This window comes from Muntiacus reevesi, chromosome 19 (genome assembly GCF_963930625.1).
Source record: "Muntiacus reevesi chromosome 19, mMunRee1.1, whole genome shotgun sequence".
In the NCBI taxonomy this organism is placed as follows: domain Eukaryota; kingdom Metazoa; phylum Chordata; class Mammalia; order Artiodactyla; family Cervidae; genus Muntiacus; species Muntiacus reevesi.
In genome coordinates, this window is record NC_089267.1 from 30,546,519 (window position 1) to 30,562,906 (window position 16,388).

The window sequence follows — 16,388 nt, forward strand, 5'->3', positions numbered from 1 at the left end:
TTACCAGAGTTTTCTGAAACAAAGTGATTTCATCGAAAATTGCAAAATTTCCCTGGAGTGAAAACTTAAAATTACTAATAATTACAATTGCTAATAAAAAATAACGAAGATTAAAGGAATATATTCTATGAAAGAATGAGGAAATCACTTATCTAGTAACCTCATGAATCTGAGTGCAGCCCCAAAACACACACATAACCTAACGTGCTCCTCACAGGAGAGCCCTTAACACCTCCTCTGCACTTTCTTTACTCTTGTTTTGAACACAGTTCTTATCATCTTGATTATATATATTTAAACTGCATAACCAAACAGATGTATCATGATGTGTGAATTACAAATCATAAAAGAGCAGTTTAACCAGATTTATTGTGATTTATCTATTCAAGCGGTTGAAAGATAGGAAACCTAATTTATCAAATACTGTCACATTTTAGTTCTCAAGTGCTTGTGGTTATAGAAGAACAGGGATCGGGTGGTTGTTTCTCCAGCTGGTGTCTTTACACAGAACTGGAATAATCTGGGACGGTTGCAGGAGGGGACTGAATGTTCTGCTCCAAACTGAAGTAGGTGCCGTAGAGAGGTAACTGAGAAAATTGAGTGAATTTCAAAGAAGAAGTACTAATTTCACTCCTCCCATTCTGTTGGGAGGATCCTCTTCGATAATCAAAGTTTTCCCCAACCTTGAAGCGATGCAGAGAGAGGGTAGGGAGCTTGGAGGTGCTTTGTGGAGCAAACTTATTTTTAAATCTTCTTGGCACATAGTAGAGGAAGAAGGCGAAAAGGGACAAAATTTGCATCTGCTTGGAAAGTCCTACTTTTTGATTAACCTTCTTTGGGATGATCTCTTTATAGTGCTTTTAAGTTTCGTAGTAGCAAGGTGAAACCAGGTAAAGAAAACCTAGATACTTTAATTGAAATGTTTGACAACTTCTCTTCTAATTCTCCTGGACTACTACAGAAAAAAAATTTTTCTTAAATACCTTCTCCTTGGAGCTTCCAAATATCTTTAAAGTTCTCATCTTGTTTCTTAGGTCTCTTTAAAACATTGACTTCTTTTTAGTCTAATTTTCGTACAAAGGGAAGAGCCTTAATAATAATTATCCCATTGATAAATTGTGAGAATGTGTTGTTCCATGACAACTGTTTGTCACTGTGAAGAAAAAACAAAACATTTTACAGCTAAGAAAAGGGATTTGGCTGAGAGTCACAATCTAACATCACCATAAATTTGTCTAGAACTTTTGTAACTGTCAGAATGTCTTATCTCATTTGATGCTCAGAACCTCCTTCCTCCTTTTACTCCCTCAGAAGATGAGTATTGCGGCATGGAAGTGTTTCTCCTCTTAGAGCTCAGTCCTGAACATTTACTGAGCCAGCCTCAGTCTCATTTGCATGGTGTTCCTGTTTCTCATAGCTCCTTACTAAATTAGCTAGAATACAGGCGGTGTGGAACTCTGAAGCATCTCCCCTTGTGAATGAAGAGAAGCATCGGCGTCCTCAGTTGGTTAGGATGTAGGTCTCCGTGTGCAGTGTCCACCGTAGTCTGGTTCTTTCCCCTGCTCTACATTAGCGACTCTCCTCCCACCTCCGCCTAAAGCTGTCTGACCCTACAGAACCTGTGACATAAGAGGAAAACAAACAGCAGACTCCTGGCTTCTCTGGAAAGACTGTGTCCCTTTCTAAGCCCCTTTTGCGTTTCTCTTTTGGGGATGGGGAGAGGGGTGGGAAGGAAATGGAGGATGCATATTTCTACACACAACACGATCCATTGAATCCCTGTTAAGCTCACAGTGGATCTTCCAGACAGAAGTGAAGGAGTGGTCTCTGTATTGACAAAGTAGCTCTTCTCTTCTCTTCTATTCTGTAGGATGTTTCTGAGTTCTGGGTTGCAGTCATTAAAAAGAGGAAGATAAAATTTTGTGCTTGTTTTAAACAAGGAGGGGCTTGATCATCCAGGATATTAACACCTAATGGTTTCAACATATTTTACTGGAAGATTTCTCCTGTGTAAATGAAAAATATAAATATTTAGTAGAACGACTTAAATGACTTGGTTTTTGCCTTAACATGACATAAAAATGGTTTATTTTTAATGTGAGAGCATTTTATGTATTCTATTACATTCTCTGAAAAGAAAGTTTTCTCTTTGTTTTTTGCACCCTGTTTTTTCTTCTTTTTTTTTTTTTTACTGTTTAAGATAATTTTATATAACTGTATTGAAAGATGTGAATACTGAGACACTCTCAACAGATCGACTATGACATTATGACATTCACTAGGTAACTAAAATGCATATAATTTATTTTTGTTATATGTTTTAATGAATAAAATTATTAATGTGTTTGACTTTTTCCAAGCTGTCATCTTTTCTATATAGTATTGGCATATAATCTTTAGATATTTTGAAGTGTGCTGTTACTTAGAAGAGCAAATTGTTTTAAAATTTTACGGTTTTCTCACTATGCTAGAAGACTCAAAAATAATCAAAGGATAAATAATTTCTAGCTAGTAGGAAATTCATTGTTTTATGTATGTCTGCCCCCTTGTGTCTCTGCTAGGAAATCTTGATCTTATTTGGGGAAAGTTACTGAAAACAGCTTACAAAATCAAAACTGCTTATAAATCAATTGTTTTATGGTTGTATCAATCATGAGTAATTTCACTGAGTTCAAGAAGGTTCATTTTAATGTAGGTGATTTGAATTAAATAAACATTTTGAACCAAATAATATAAAAGGCAACATTAAACATTTAAAAAATAGTTCCGTTTTGGTTCCCTGTAAAGTAAGGTTAGAATTTATTCTACAGTAGAAAGTATTTGAGCATTTGGTATATAAGTTTTTTAAATACATAATTCATTGTATCTTACTCTTTTCAGATTATGATAAACAGAATAAATAAGTTCCATTTTAAGAAAGAGTATTTATTTTACAATATAATCTGAGTTACAGTATTCTGTAATCCTTAAGGTTTTAATTTCTGTTAAAGGCAGAATGAAAAACAAAACAATTCTTTATTTCTGTTTGACTTTGGAAAAGCTCCATAACCTCACAGTTTATGATTTAAAGTTGATGTTTGTAGTGAACAACATAATGAAAAGGCTAGAACCTATTATTTCAAACTTTCCACTTGTTTTTGGATCATTGCAGCTAATTAATTATAGAACTTGGTTACTTTTTGCCTGGATAATTATTGACACCAGTGAAGTGAATGCATTAATTACTTCTTGTTTATAAGCTCTTCTGGTTGATATTAGGGATATCTGACCCATAGATGAGTCTTCACTTAAGAAATCCCTCTCTCAGTATGAAACCTCTGTTCGCAGATTCTAACAGTAAACCAACATTATCCCCCTTTCTATCTCCAGTACCTCTCAGGGGTTAAAAAAAAACAGTAATATTTCTTTCACTATTTTGTTAGTAGCATTTGTGTTTCAAGCCATAGTTAAGAATGACTTTTCCAATTTTTTTTTGCCATGTTTTGGCAAATTTTGTAGTAAATTACATATTCTTTGTCTGCTCCTTTAATAATTACTACATCGGTAGTATGTCTTTAACTGTAGTTAAAATTGTTGAATTACGTAATATAGATGTAAACTCTTTCAGACTTAAAGTTAAACTAAGTCAATGTACCAAATTTTGGTGAATATATTTTCCACACCAGGTTTTGCTTCTGTTTTATGAGTTGTTTGAAGATATTTTTAAATGACCAATTTTTACTTCTATTGTTCTATGAGTAGTTGGAAGATATTTTTAAGTGAAGAGAAACTTGAAATGTATTCAACAAGAAAATCATTGTAGATTAGTGTTGCTGGTTAGTGTAGTGAGTGGCTTACCACATAGGTGTTTACGACCTGGTTGATAGAGTAAGGAAAATAACTATACCCTATCATGAACAGTAGTGGGATAAAAATTTTACTTCAAAATTTAAGAATTTGTTGATTTTGGAGAGAGAGTTAAAATTTTTATTTTCTAATGCTTGAAGTAATATTTTTTCTTTTATTCTTTTGCTTGCCTACAATGAGTGTGAGATTAAAATAGAATACAACCTGTAAAATCATTCTAATCTTAAAATTTTATGATTCCAGTGTCGTTATGTGCTCTAACTCAGGTAATTAGCTATAGTGCTTTAAATGAAGATTAGGTACTATTCTATTAGTGTATTAGTAGTTATGGCTAATCATGCTGTCAGATGTTAAATTAACCAACAGTTTTTGTCTATTGATCATAAAGTCCTGGTGAGAACAGATTTATGGTTTACCTGCACATATTAAAATTTTGTAATTCTTTGAGAAAATTAGTTGTTTTATTTATCTAAGGGTATGGTCTTGCTTGGTTTTACTCGATTCTCATAAACTTAAAATTTTAGGGTATTGTAGAAAAAGTGTAATTTCTGTTTTAGAGTGTAGAGTCTGGTAGAGTTACTATGGAGACTTCTGTATGATGATAAACAAGATAACAGATAGGAGGGCTGTTTCAAATGATATTTCACTTGAATAATTATTTTGATATACTTGGTGAGGACCTGAAAAATACTCAATAAACCATCCAAGAGGCTTTTACAGTACAATATAAATTATATTTATCCCAAAGAGTGAATGAAGCTGATGCTTTATATATGAAGTGAACTTATTGGCAGTGCAGTTTCAAAACTAAACTCCTAGTTCATCCTTAAGAAAGATTTGGGATGGAAACTAAAGGTCTGTTTAGAAAATTAGCAGTTACATTATGCACACTTACATTATAGTCACTTTAAAGTTAATTTTTGAAAATAAAGCCCTTCTTATGTTTACAACATCCAGCAGATGAATACGTTTGCTAACAATTTGCTCTGTTCCAAATCTCGACCTTTTCACAAAGAAATTCTTCTACTTAGGAAGTGGTCTCATATAGTATTGTTTCCCCTTCTTCATGGGATGACAGATTTTCAGCTGATAGTGGTAAGTGGCAGCACTGGAGATTGCAGCAGAACTTCAGAGAAGCATCACGATGATGCAGATCAGCAAGAGACATATTAAGATGAGACAGAAATTGATAAATAGGTTCTGGAGATTTTGACGTGCTTGTTGAGGCATTTCAATGGTTGAAGCTCTTCTTATAGCAGAGCGAGTGAGGTACTGGACTTTATCCATGGTACCAGGAAGGCAGGGAGCCCGGAGTTTCAAATGCTCAAGAGAAAGATAAAAAGCTGCCCGCCAAGTGCGTCTTCTTTTAGGTAGCCTGGAATGTAAAGAGTAAATGGTTTAGGATCATAGGATCATATTCTCTGAACAGGTAAAACACTGTTTTGTGTTAATCCCTCTTCCTCAACCTGATTGTATTTACGACATCAGATACCTCTATAGTCTGTGTGTGTTGCTCCGTCTGTGTCTTTTTTGGTGCTGGGACCATGATATCTTATATTTGGGGTATAGTAACTTCAGTCTTGGCCTCCTCTCAAAATGACTGGAAGTATAGTTTGGTTAGGATGCAGCTTGTCTTGGGCTGTTCCCTTGGGCCAAAGTTCTTATGTGTTATTTCATTAAGACTGTTTCTCTGTGAGCACAGTTGTTCTGTGCATCATTGTATAAATAGCTCCAGAGCAAACTTTATAAAAAGAAATGCATGCAATAAATTATTCTACAGATGTTGACTTCACTCCAAAATAAAATAATTCAAAGAGAAGTGTTTTACCAGAACTATAGATTCAAATGTTTCTCATTTGTTTGGACGATTTTATAGCTTTGTAGAATATACTATTTTAAGTAGCATTTTAACAGGATGATATTAAGTACTAAAGATTGTCAGACTCAGAAGGCATAGTAATAAAATTATCATTATCTCACTGTCTAACACACATAGTTGCCATTTGCCAAGGGCCTATACTTAAGAACAGTGTTTGCATTTGCTTTCTTTCAGATCTCCCACAAGCTCTTCTGCCTAATTAATTAATTATTTGCTGCCTGATCAATTATCTGTGCTGATTAATAAACAAAACAAAACTTAAAACAGTACATCATTGTAGACAATTAGGTATATTCAGTAGATTAAAAATTAGCTGTAAGTTAAGTGCCCAGAGGTAATAGTTACTAACATTTGGCAATATTTGTTGTCAATCAGGATACTCTATGTAAGTTTTGAAATAAGACAAATTAAAAATGAAATTTTAAAAATAGTCATAATTAACTGCCAGAGATAATAACTGTTAACATTTCTTGATGTACCTCTGCTGATCAAGATATTACTGCCTTAGCCCAGCTGCCTGATTTCATTTTCTCCCTAGTGGCTGTACGTTTCATGAAGACCCATCTCAGCCTTCAGCTCTATTTTGCAAGAGAGACTAGTGCTGAAGACAGCAGAGGGAAGAACTGAAAGAATGAGAAAGGATCTATAGGCCTGATCTTTAGATTAGGTTAGAACTCATTTACTATTGCAGAGACACCACGTGATATACAGTGGTTGGTTGGATAGTTTCAGCACTTCAGCTTGGCTCTATTGACTGAAGACACTGTGGTCTTCTTCATAGTACTAGCCTGAGTGAGGAGATCCAAATAAAGAAATAAAGGGTTTTTCTTTTGTTCTTTAAGAAAAAATTCTTTAAATTGTTTCAGCTTATATTTGCTTATTACTGGTTTTACTGTTGGGTAATTGTAGAGAAGATTATTACTTTTTTATATAAACTTGACTAGTCTCTTTTATGTAACAGAGTACAACCTAGAAGACTGTAACGAATTAGCATTGGTAGTTCCTATCTGAACTTAATTTTAATGAAGTTTTAGGACTTCAATGGCAAACGAGGCCTGAATTTTAAAGTTATTGTGAGATAGAACATGGAAAAGGAAGAGCAAGCCAGTTCATCATGAAGTCTGTCCCCTCCCCTGACACTGATGAGTGGTACTTTAGTCACATGAAACGTGTCACCTTTCCATAAATACTTCATTCCCTTTTATGATTGTCTTTTGCACATGTTGTTCTGGCTCTGCCTGGAATGTCTCCCCTCCCCCTGCCTCTACCTTTGATTCTTTGCCAGGCAAACTTCAGTTAATCCTTCAGGTCCAGTTTAAATATCACTTCCTAATGAAACCTTCCATTACTCATTAAGGCAGAATTGGTTATCACCTCCGTTGGGTCTTAGTAGGGCTCTGGTACTACCTGTATCAAGATGTGGCTAGCAGGCTGATTTGCATGCCTGTGCTCCCTGCTAGACATCCTGTTCACGAGTATAAAAATTCACGGGCTTACTTTGTATTCTAGTGCTCAAGTGCAAAATGAGTACCATTTGAATAAATCAGTGAAGCTGAACAGTGATTTATTTATTATGATTTACTTTAATATTTTTAGAAAATTATTAATGATCAAAGATAGTGCTTTGGTTAACAGATGAACCATTCAGGTCATAGAATTTGATAAACATAACCGCCAATATTCTTCTCAAGTCTCTTTACAGATGAGGAAAGTGAGGCTTAGAATATTTACTAACTATTGTTAGTGACTAACAGAATTAACCTGAACTGAGCTTTATACAAGTGGGTATTTGGTGTTTGTGAAATACAAAGAGGTTTGTCCTAAAGAGATGAGCTATCTGATGATGAATAATAATGGATAGACTTAAAAGATGATCTCATAATACTTCAGCCAACTATTGTCAGAAGAGTTCCTGGAGACAAATTGAGTATAAAGGAGACAACCAAGAATACTCTCTTGTTTGTTGTCAAAATTAGAAATACGTTACAATTCTAAGTAGTAACTTTATAACCTTGTGCTAAAACCAAAATGCATCCTGTTTACATGCTGAAATGTTAGGCTTTGTGTGTACAGAATTTTGGGCCCAGTTCTATTTGACAGTGGTATGGTCTGAAATGTGTTGAGTCCTAATTCTGCTGAACTTCCAAAATCTATATGATAGTAATTAAGCCAGAATTTATTCCTACCAGATGGGGCTTCCGGTTGTAAGTTGAGAATTGAAAAACTGTGTGTGGGCAGAGCACAGTCCTATTTTTAAAGTTGTCTATGACCTTCACTCCATCATAATTTATGGCATGGTGGCCAGGTGTTTTTTTCTTTTTCCTCCTCTGTGCACACAATCATCCTGTGAGCTTAGAACTCCTGCAGTCTTTTTTGCTTGCCTTTCTTAGAGCCACGCTGTGAATGCAGCAGTATTGGTGGAAGAAAGAACAAACTACAACTGGAATCCTTCAGCGGATACCATGTGTCATGTTAGGCAACACTTTGGATGAAAGAGACCTGTCAGCTCATGCAGCAGTTCTCACTTTGTAGTGAGTTCTGTTTCTTAAGGTAACATCAGATGCATTCTTGCGCAAAAGGAACCTCAACAGACCTTTGAAAACTTTTTGGTGTCTGCATTAGGTTTTGCTTATCACTGATACTTTGATGTTGTAAATGCTGAACAGTAATTTCCACCTATAATTTAAGCACGTTAGTGCTTTGCAGAATTTACTGAACTTCAGTTTTTTTCACTACTCCCTCTGCTGAAACCATGAATCCTTTAGATTCTTTGTGGTATTCAGAATTTTGCTTCCCTTTAATTTTTGTCTGCTTGTTTATGCTTTTAGTAAAATAAACATGGGGATATTTTGTGAGTAACTTCAAGTAATACACATCTAAGACTATAGTCTGATAATTCCTTGAAAAATTTTTCCCATTAAATTGATTCAGAAGATTAGAATTCTCTATAGGTTTGAGTTACAGGATTTGTCTGTATTAGGATTATTGGAGGGTTTTATTTTTCCCCTGCTCTGCAGTCATTTTTGCACATAATCCAGAAGTGATTGTGTATGCATCTTTGTTACTGTTGTTGTTGAATTAAATCAGAACAGTTCATCTTTAGATTTGTCATCAATCTGTTGGCATCCACAAGTTCACTTTGGTTGGATCTCTTTCCTTTTGAGATTGCCTAGTGCTAATAAACTTAGAAGTTGTATTAGAAGTTATTTTGTGACAGCAACTTTCCAGAACTTTGTTGGTCCACACTGGCTATTTGAAAGAATCTTCAAATTGCTTCTGCCTGGTTATGAAAAGAATTGTGTAAACATAAAAATCAACATATCCTCAACGCCTAGATTGATCTCATAATGAAATGTTTCCCTTGGTTCAAAGCCCTGCTTTTAGGGAACTTCATTAAACAGCAGCGTAGAGATTTTTCTCTTTGAAATTGGCAGATTGCTGTTGCCAATCTGTAGGCTTGTCTTTAGTATCTGTTCGTTATGTAAAAATTAATTTATTTGCAATTAAAATACTCTTTAACCTTCAGATACTTCTTTGAGGGGAAAAGCATGTGGGGAGGAAGTTTTAAGGAAAATGAATGCCAGTTAAATGTACCCCCACTAATGAGTAAGTTGGTCCCCTCTCTCCACCCTTTTTTGGAAAAACCTGTAAGTGAAATGCATTATACAAAGCACTAGAGGTCCTCAGTTGACTACAAGTATACTGGGATGGAGCTGTACACCCAGGCTTCATTTTGTTGTGTTAATTTGGTGCTACATGCTTCTGAATTAGGTAGGGTAAGAACACTGATGGACTGTTTCGGAAAATGTTCAAAAAGATACGTATCTCATTTAGGTCATTGTAATTTAGAAGCATCACTTACTTGATTTAGAAGCATCACTTACTTGATTTCTAACCTTGAGATTTTCTTCTTTGCTGGTATGATCAGTACTGTGTTAATTCACACTTTTGGATGAAAGTAATTTTTCATAGCATAAATAAAGCAAGATTCCTCTGTTCAAGCACTGCAGAACAAATAGGCTTGAATATTTTAAATGGTATGATGTGAGGAGATCAGAAATGAAACCGAGGAAAGCTAAGAATTGAATATGGAGCTGGAATAAAATATGCAAGTGTGGTTTCTGTTTATGCACATATTCTATCTCTAATTAATTAGTGAGATTAAGAAACAATATCAGTGTGTAACCAAACACAATTTTTGGGAAAGTTTTGAGGAGAAATTAACCTGCATTTTAGATATCAAAGCTAAATAGATTAAAGACATGAGTATTTTAGCAATGAAACAAGAAGAAACTTTGATTGATTGTGCATGTTACTGTTCTTTAAGGTCTATGCAGTTATTTTGAATTTTGTCTTCCAAGATGTTTTGCTTAATCTTGGAAGCAAGATAAGTATATATAAGTATTATATTCCTGGCCTTTAAAATGTTCAGGAGAATATTATAAAGGCGATTAAGGACATCATGCCTCAGGCATAAATTTAACTTTAAATGAAATGGAGTGGTTTTAAATTAAAATAGAGGTTGTATCCCCTAACTTTGCCTTTTGGAGTGCCATATAGTATTTGAGGACTTTCAGTTCATTTTGTTTTGCCAGTGTCGTGATTTATTTTTAAGCCGTTGATCAGTGGGTGAGATGTGTGCGTGGTGTAGAGTCTTAAAATCTTGGCTCTTGCCAAGGCGCCACCATTTCCTAGCTTTCTGACCTTGGGCAGTTCACCTTTTTGCATCTGTTTCCTAAGCTGTAAAATAGAGATGGAGTGTCAAACATTTGGGAATTAAGAGGATCAAATGAAATATTTGTGGATGGTACATTTAGAAAATTGCTAAAGAAGAAGGAAGTTTTAATTAACTGTTTCTAGGATTGGTAAGAAATATACAGGCTAATTTAGATACTCTAATTTTTACTTAAAATGTTAATACGTTACATAATAAATATTTTACCTAGTATATTAAAATTCTTTGGGGGAACTGTTTTGTTCATTCAAATATTCTTCTATCTGCAATTAATTAGTGAGATTAAGAAATAATATGTAACCAAATGCAATTTTTCTGGAACATTATTTTCCTTTATGTCCACTGGAATACTGTTAAAATAATTTTGATGTTTGAGTTTTAGGAGATGATAGTGACACAACTCTGCTTAGTTGAGTAAAGTACTCTAGCTCTTACATGTGTTTTTAAAACTCACTCAGTTTTTCACAATTTAAACATATTTCACATTTCTTTTACTTTATTTCATCAGACTTTTCCTTAGCACTTAGTTTTAACTGCATGAAACAAAGACAGTATTGAAATTTCACCTTATGAAAGAGATGAACTAGTTAGGACATAATGGTTTGACACCACGTTTGAAATTTGGATAAAGGTCACTAAGCTGTGTAATTTCTATTAATCTGGACACATGAAGAATAACTTTAATAGAATTTCTGCTGTTTCTAGAAAGTAACAACTTTGTGGAGCAATTATGTAATGTGAAATTCTGGTATTATAAAAGAACTCATGAACACCTCATTTGAAGTGTGAGAATGTAATTTGATGGATATTTGAGTAAAAATGTACAAATCTGCTCAAATAAAACACCTACACTGAGTGACTCTTGTGTAATATCAAAGGAAAAATGTTTTATGAATATAAGGATACTTAGAAGCACTTGACAAAAATTAGAAAGGCATGCTTTTAGATGCCTTAAGGAAAGCTGCTTATGGAATTATACAAAGTTCTTATCTCTTAAAAGCAGTAGTTAACGTTTGTCTTAAGAACTTAGAATTCTAGAATTAAATTTTATTTTGGCATATATAAAAACTAATGAAATAAAATCAATGTAGTATCCCTTATGCCCTGACTAAAAGTTAAGAATGAAAACACATTTTGTATATTAAATTAAGGATCGAGAGTGGAAAAGAATATAAGCAGAAGTTATAAAATTTATGATGGCATCTCCATTCCTGTGCATTTTCTTTTTCATACTTTTCCCCACCTTCTAAATGCCAGAGAGGAAACATTGGAGGACAGTAACTTAATAAAAATATATTCATTAATAGGCAGAATAAACATTCATTTTATCAAATTCACTCAAATGAGATTCTTAGGAATATTTGTACTACCAAAATAACAAGCATATGGCAATTATTTTTAAAATAAAGAAATTAATGCTCTGTAACTTTAGAATTTTACATATTTTTGATGAGTGTTTTGAAATGTCCAAAGTTTTAGTTTATGATTTAATATTGAATTTAATATAAATAAATCAATTTATTGAAAACTTTTTTTTTTAATAGAAGTAGACTAGACTTTGTAAAAGTAGTTTGTGATATATTTCTTAAACTCTACTTTGTTAATATTCACTGTAGAGAATCAGAATAATATTGGAGTAGTCATGCCAGTAATGTGTATTTTGTACCATCACACAACTGTTCATAGTATTCTGGATGTAAGTAGACAGTCCAGTCCCACCCTACTTCTCAGCAGAGTAACACATAGCAAAATGAAACCATTATTTTTGCATAGAGAAATCAAATCACCACTAGTACCAAACATGGTAACATAATTGAAAGATTTTAATTGGCAGAAATTTACTTTTGAACAGCAAAATAAAAGTGAAAGTTAAAATGACAAACCAGTAACCACCATCAAAGATGCATGCTACCTTTATAATTTCTAAGTTGTCTTATTCTTACTATCACTGATTAGATAAACATTTATTTAGAAATTAAGCTTTATGTCAGTCAGACATTTTACTATTTAAATTTGAACTGAAATTTATAAAATATGATTAACTTTTTTAAAAGTTCAGTAAGTTTGAAAGTGCCATAATCAGCTTAATCTGTTTCTTACCTTGGCTGTTGTGATGATCACAATGTAGAATACTGTGAGTTACATGAAGTGTTATCCGACGTTTAGCTGGAAAGTTTTCTGACTGTTACCAGAGTTATGGGAACAATTGAAGTAGGTGGAGGAGAAAAAGTGTTCTAGGGAGGTCTTATGATGTCACACAGGAATTCTGAAGTTATGATTGGTTAGCCATAGTCTTATCACAGCCAAACATTTTAGAATATCATTTATCTTAACCTTAGGTATAGAAAGGTCATTAACACTTTGTGCCTCATTTTTTTGTTTTTAACTTTAAAAAGCATATGGGAGATAAGTGAAAAAGTCAGTTCGAAGTGGTAGAAAGCTCTTTTTTAAAGGTTCGTGCATCTTCAGGCTCAGAAGTAATTATAATCTGAGGGTGATAATGTTAAAGAACTAAAACTTGTTAAAGTAATAGGAATTTTAATAGAATGAGAGTAGTAATACTGACTTAAGCCAAACAGCCTTCATTGAGTTGTTGTTGCTATACTGAAGCTTCATAATGTTAGCTTGTAACATATTTTGTAACATATTTTTTCCTGACTTATTTTCTTCTTTTCTCATACCTATTTGTATATCGGGGAGAGAGTATGTGTGAGAAAACCAGAATGAGAAATCTTTGGTTTTAAAAAATTAGCTTTATCTTGTAGTTAAAGTAATAACTAAGAAATGTATTTAGTTCACTTTTGTTTTCTCAATTAGTGCTCTAAAAATAACAATGTATTTATGAACATTAATTCTCATTATTTAAACTGATAGATATCACCCCAAGAAAAGTTGTTGTTTTCAAATTTAAGTATTTAGGTTTTTTAACCAGCTGCAGTAAATTGCCATAAAATCTTACTAAAATTCCAGTAAGCTGACGGTATCAGGAGTAACTTTCTAGCCAAAAAGATGTAATCCCACATAACTGATCAGTGGCATCCTAGTTAATGATACTTTGTTGATGGTAGATGTGCATGTGTTTGGAAATTTAAGTAGTATTTCTAAAAGGGTGTGCCTCATTTAATGCAGTAGTTGTTTCCTGAAATTTACTATGTAAATGAAATAAATGAAATGATCTTTTGAACTTCTGAGAATAGAAAAGAATTCCTTTGACAAACCAGGCATTGTTTTCCTGTTTGTTTTTTTCCCCCAATTTTTTTTGTTTATACATTAGATTAACTTAAAATCACCACTCCTCCAAATTCTGATTCTTAAATCGCGACTATAATTCTGGAGAAGCTACTTGTTATTTTTAATTTTTAAAATGGTTACAGCAAAGTGAACTCAGGCTGCTTCACTTTCTTATGGGTAACTAAAATCTTTTGCAGCAGCTGCTTATGTGTCCTTAAATGGAGATGATTTTGGCTTCCTCCAAAGAAAGATAAATCCTTTGCTAAAACAAATCTCTTGTTATTTAAAGAATCGGCTAAAACTATCAGAGAAATAATGTTCAGCAAAGGCCCTCTGTGAACATTGCTAAGGGAAAATTTTACAGCTTAAAAGGAAAACCTGAAATTAAGTAAATTGCATGAACGTTTGACATTTTGCTCAGTGCTATTCAAGCATTTTTTCTTTCAATCCTTACATAATAAGGATCTCTGATTATTATCAATTGCTAGTGATTACCAACATACAAAACCTAGGGAGTTGAAATACAACCCTAACGTGATTTATAGTAATTTGTCAAATATGACATAGCTGCTAAGGGACAGACTGACGGTTCAGATTTGGACCTCTTTAGTTATAATTCTCTGGTAGGTTGGCATGTTTCGGGGGGCTGTAGTATACCATGGATATGCGTTTCAGAGAGTAATATTTATCAGCTAAGAAATTTTAAGATGGAAATAGATGAATTATTAAAAGCAAACTATTTTTAGCAAGTCTGCTTTAAGTTTGCCTACACATTCATTTGAAAATCAACCTTAGAGGATAGATCATTGTAGTATGAGCACCTCTAGTTCTAAGAAAATGGTATTAGTAATACTTAACTTGTATAAAGTAAGAAACTACCACAAACTGAATAAAATATGGCCTAGATATTTCACATGTTGGCAGATTTGCTCAAAAAGCCTATATAGGTTGACACACACACGTGCGCACACACACACGTACACCCAGAAGGATATTAACAAAGTGTGTGTGTTTAGAGTTGGAAAGAGGAGATAAAAATTTACTATTCAGATTTGTGCAAGAGTGGGGAGCTTCTGTGTCTACCGTTTTCCTTTGGTTTAGCTACCGTTGCTGCTGCTGATCATCATTGTTAGTCTAAACAGAGCTCTAGGAAGTGTTACATCTTCCTTTTAGGCTGATTGCCTAAACAGAAAGTTTTATACTAGGAGCTTTGGTGAATTACAGAATAATCAGTAGATATTTCTTCAGAAATTCCACTATGATGATCTAGAAAGTGTTTTTAGAGGTGCCTTGTCAGAATCTTCATTTGGGGTCAGACTATAGTCTGAATCCGTTTTTGGTATATATGACCTTATACAAACTTCTTTAAGCTGCCTTATCTGTGGGATGGGTTTGTTATGAGGATTTTCCTAAGATGAAATATGTATATAATGACTGTTAGAGATCTTGCAACACAGTGTCCATTTAGTGTTAGTACTTATTTTCCTTTTGAAGATGATTCTTACAGCCCATGGGTAGAGTTCAGTGCCCTTTGAACTTGGATAGGAAAAATGTTAAAGATCTTTATTTTTACTAAACTCTGAATGAGAGTTAGCCTTTCCTCAGTTGTATGTTTCCTGTCACCGTAGCAATCTTAGATAATTTCATATAGAACAGTTGCAGCAGCTTGAAATACTATTCATATTCAAACCACTTGAAATCATGCAGTTAAGCTGCCTGTAAATATTGTTATTTAATGCATTAATAAAGAAGAACAGAAAAGAAAAATAAAAGGAAATAAAGCAGAAATATTACAACATAAATCTGTGTTTTTTTAAGATATTTGTTTTGGTATAATTTCTTTTCTAATATATGTTTCTCATTCTTTTAAGTTTTATTTTAAAACAGTTCTGAATTTACAGAATTAGTGCAAATATATGGACAGAGGAGCCTGTTGGGCTGCAGTCTATGGGTCGCAAAGATTCGGGCACGACTGAGCGACTAACACTTACTTACTTACTTACTTACTTACTTACTTACTTACTTACTTACTTACTTACTTACTATAATAAAGAGAGCTCCTGTATACCCCACACCCTTTTTCCCCTGTTGACATAGCCTACACAAGTATGGTACATTTATCACAACAGTTGTATCAATGTTGGTACTTTGTTGTAAGCAAAACCCATTTTTTTGTTTTCCCTGGTGTTCCTTTTCTTTTCCAGGATTTTCTCCAGGACACCGGGTTACATTTAACAGTCATGTCTCCTTTGGCCCCCTTGGTTGTGACCGTTTCTTACAGAACGCCCACAGTTGGGACTTGCCTGGTGTTTTTCTCATGGTGAGGCTGGTTGATGTGTTTTTGAGAGGAAGATCAGAGAGGGAGAGTACCATTTGCACCACATCCCGAGTGTGCATCCCTATCAGCATGACTTACCAGTGTTGCTAACCTGGGCCACCTGGCTGAAGTGAAGTACTCGTCAAGTTTCTCCATAGTAAAGTTACTCTTTCCCCTCTCCTTCCTTCTTTTACTTTCCAGAAGAAAGCTACTGTACACAGCCCACAGTTACGCTTCCCTACCTTAGGAGTGGAGTGTCTATAAAAATTACTTGGCATCCTGTGTATTTTATGGTATTAAAAACATAAAACCAGATCAATCAGCTTCAGCCACCTGCCAGAAAAAGTCCATGGCACAGAAAATTACGAAGTCCTGTGTTG

General features: G+C 34.0%; 2 protein-coding genes across 3 annotated transcripts in view; one reads left to right on the forward strand and one right to left on the reverse strand.

Annotated features, from left to right (window-relative positions):
- Nucleotides 1-16,388, forward strand: part of CEP85L (centrosomal protein 85 like) — a 129,304-nt gene that overhangs the window by 50,822 nt on the left and 62,094 nt on the right. The window lies entirely within an intron of this gene.
- On the reverse strand, nucleotides 2,667-12,687 carry PLN (phospholamban). The gene is made up of 2 exons (XM_065911692.1): nucleotides 12,561-12,687; nucleotides 2,667-5,221 (listed from the first exon to the last, which is right to left on the reverse strand). The coding sequence occupies exon 2, from the start codon at nucleotides 5,131-5,133 to the stop codon at nucleotides 4,975-4,977; it is 159 nt and encodes a 52-aa protein (XP_065767764.1). The 5' UTR covers nucleotides 5,134-5,221; nucleotides 12,561-12,687; the 3' UTR covers nucleotides 2,667-4,974.

Bases quoted from the DNA above. Each gene is read 5' to 3' on its own strand.
- PLN (XM_065911692.1), bottom strand. From the start codon at position 5,133: ATGGATAAAGTCCAGTACCTCACTCGCTCTGCTATAAGAAGAGCTTCA.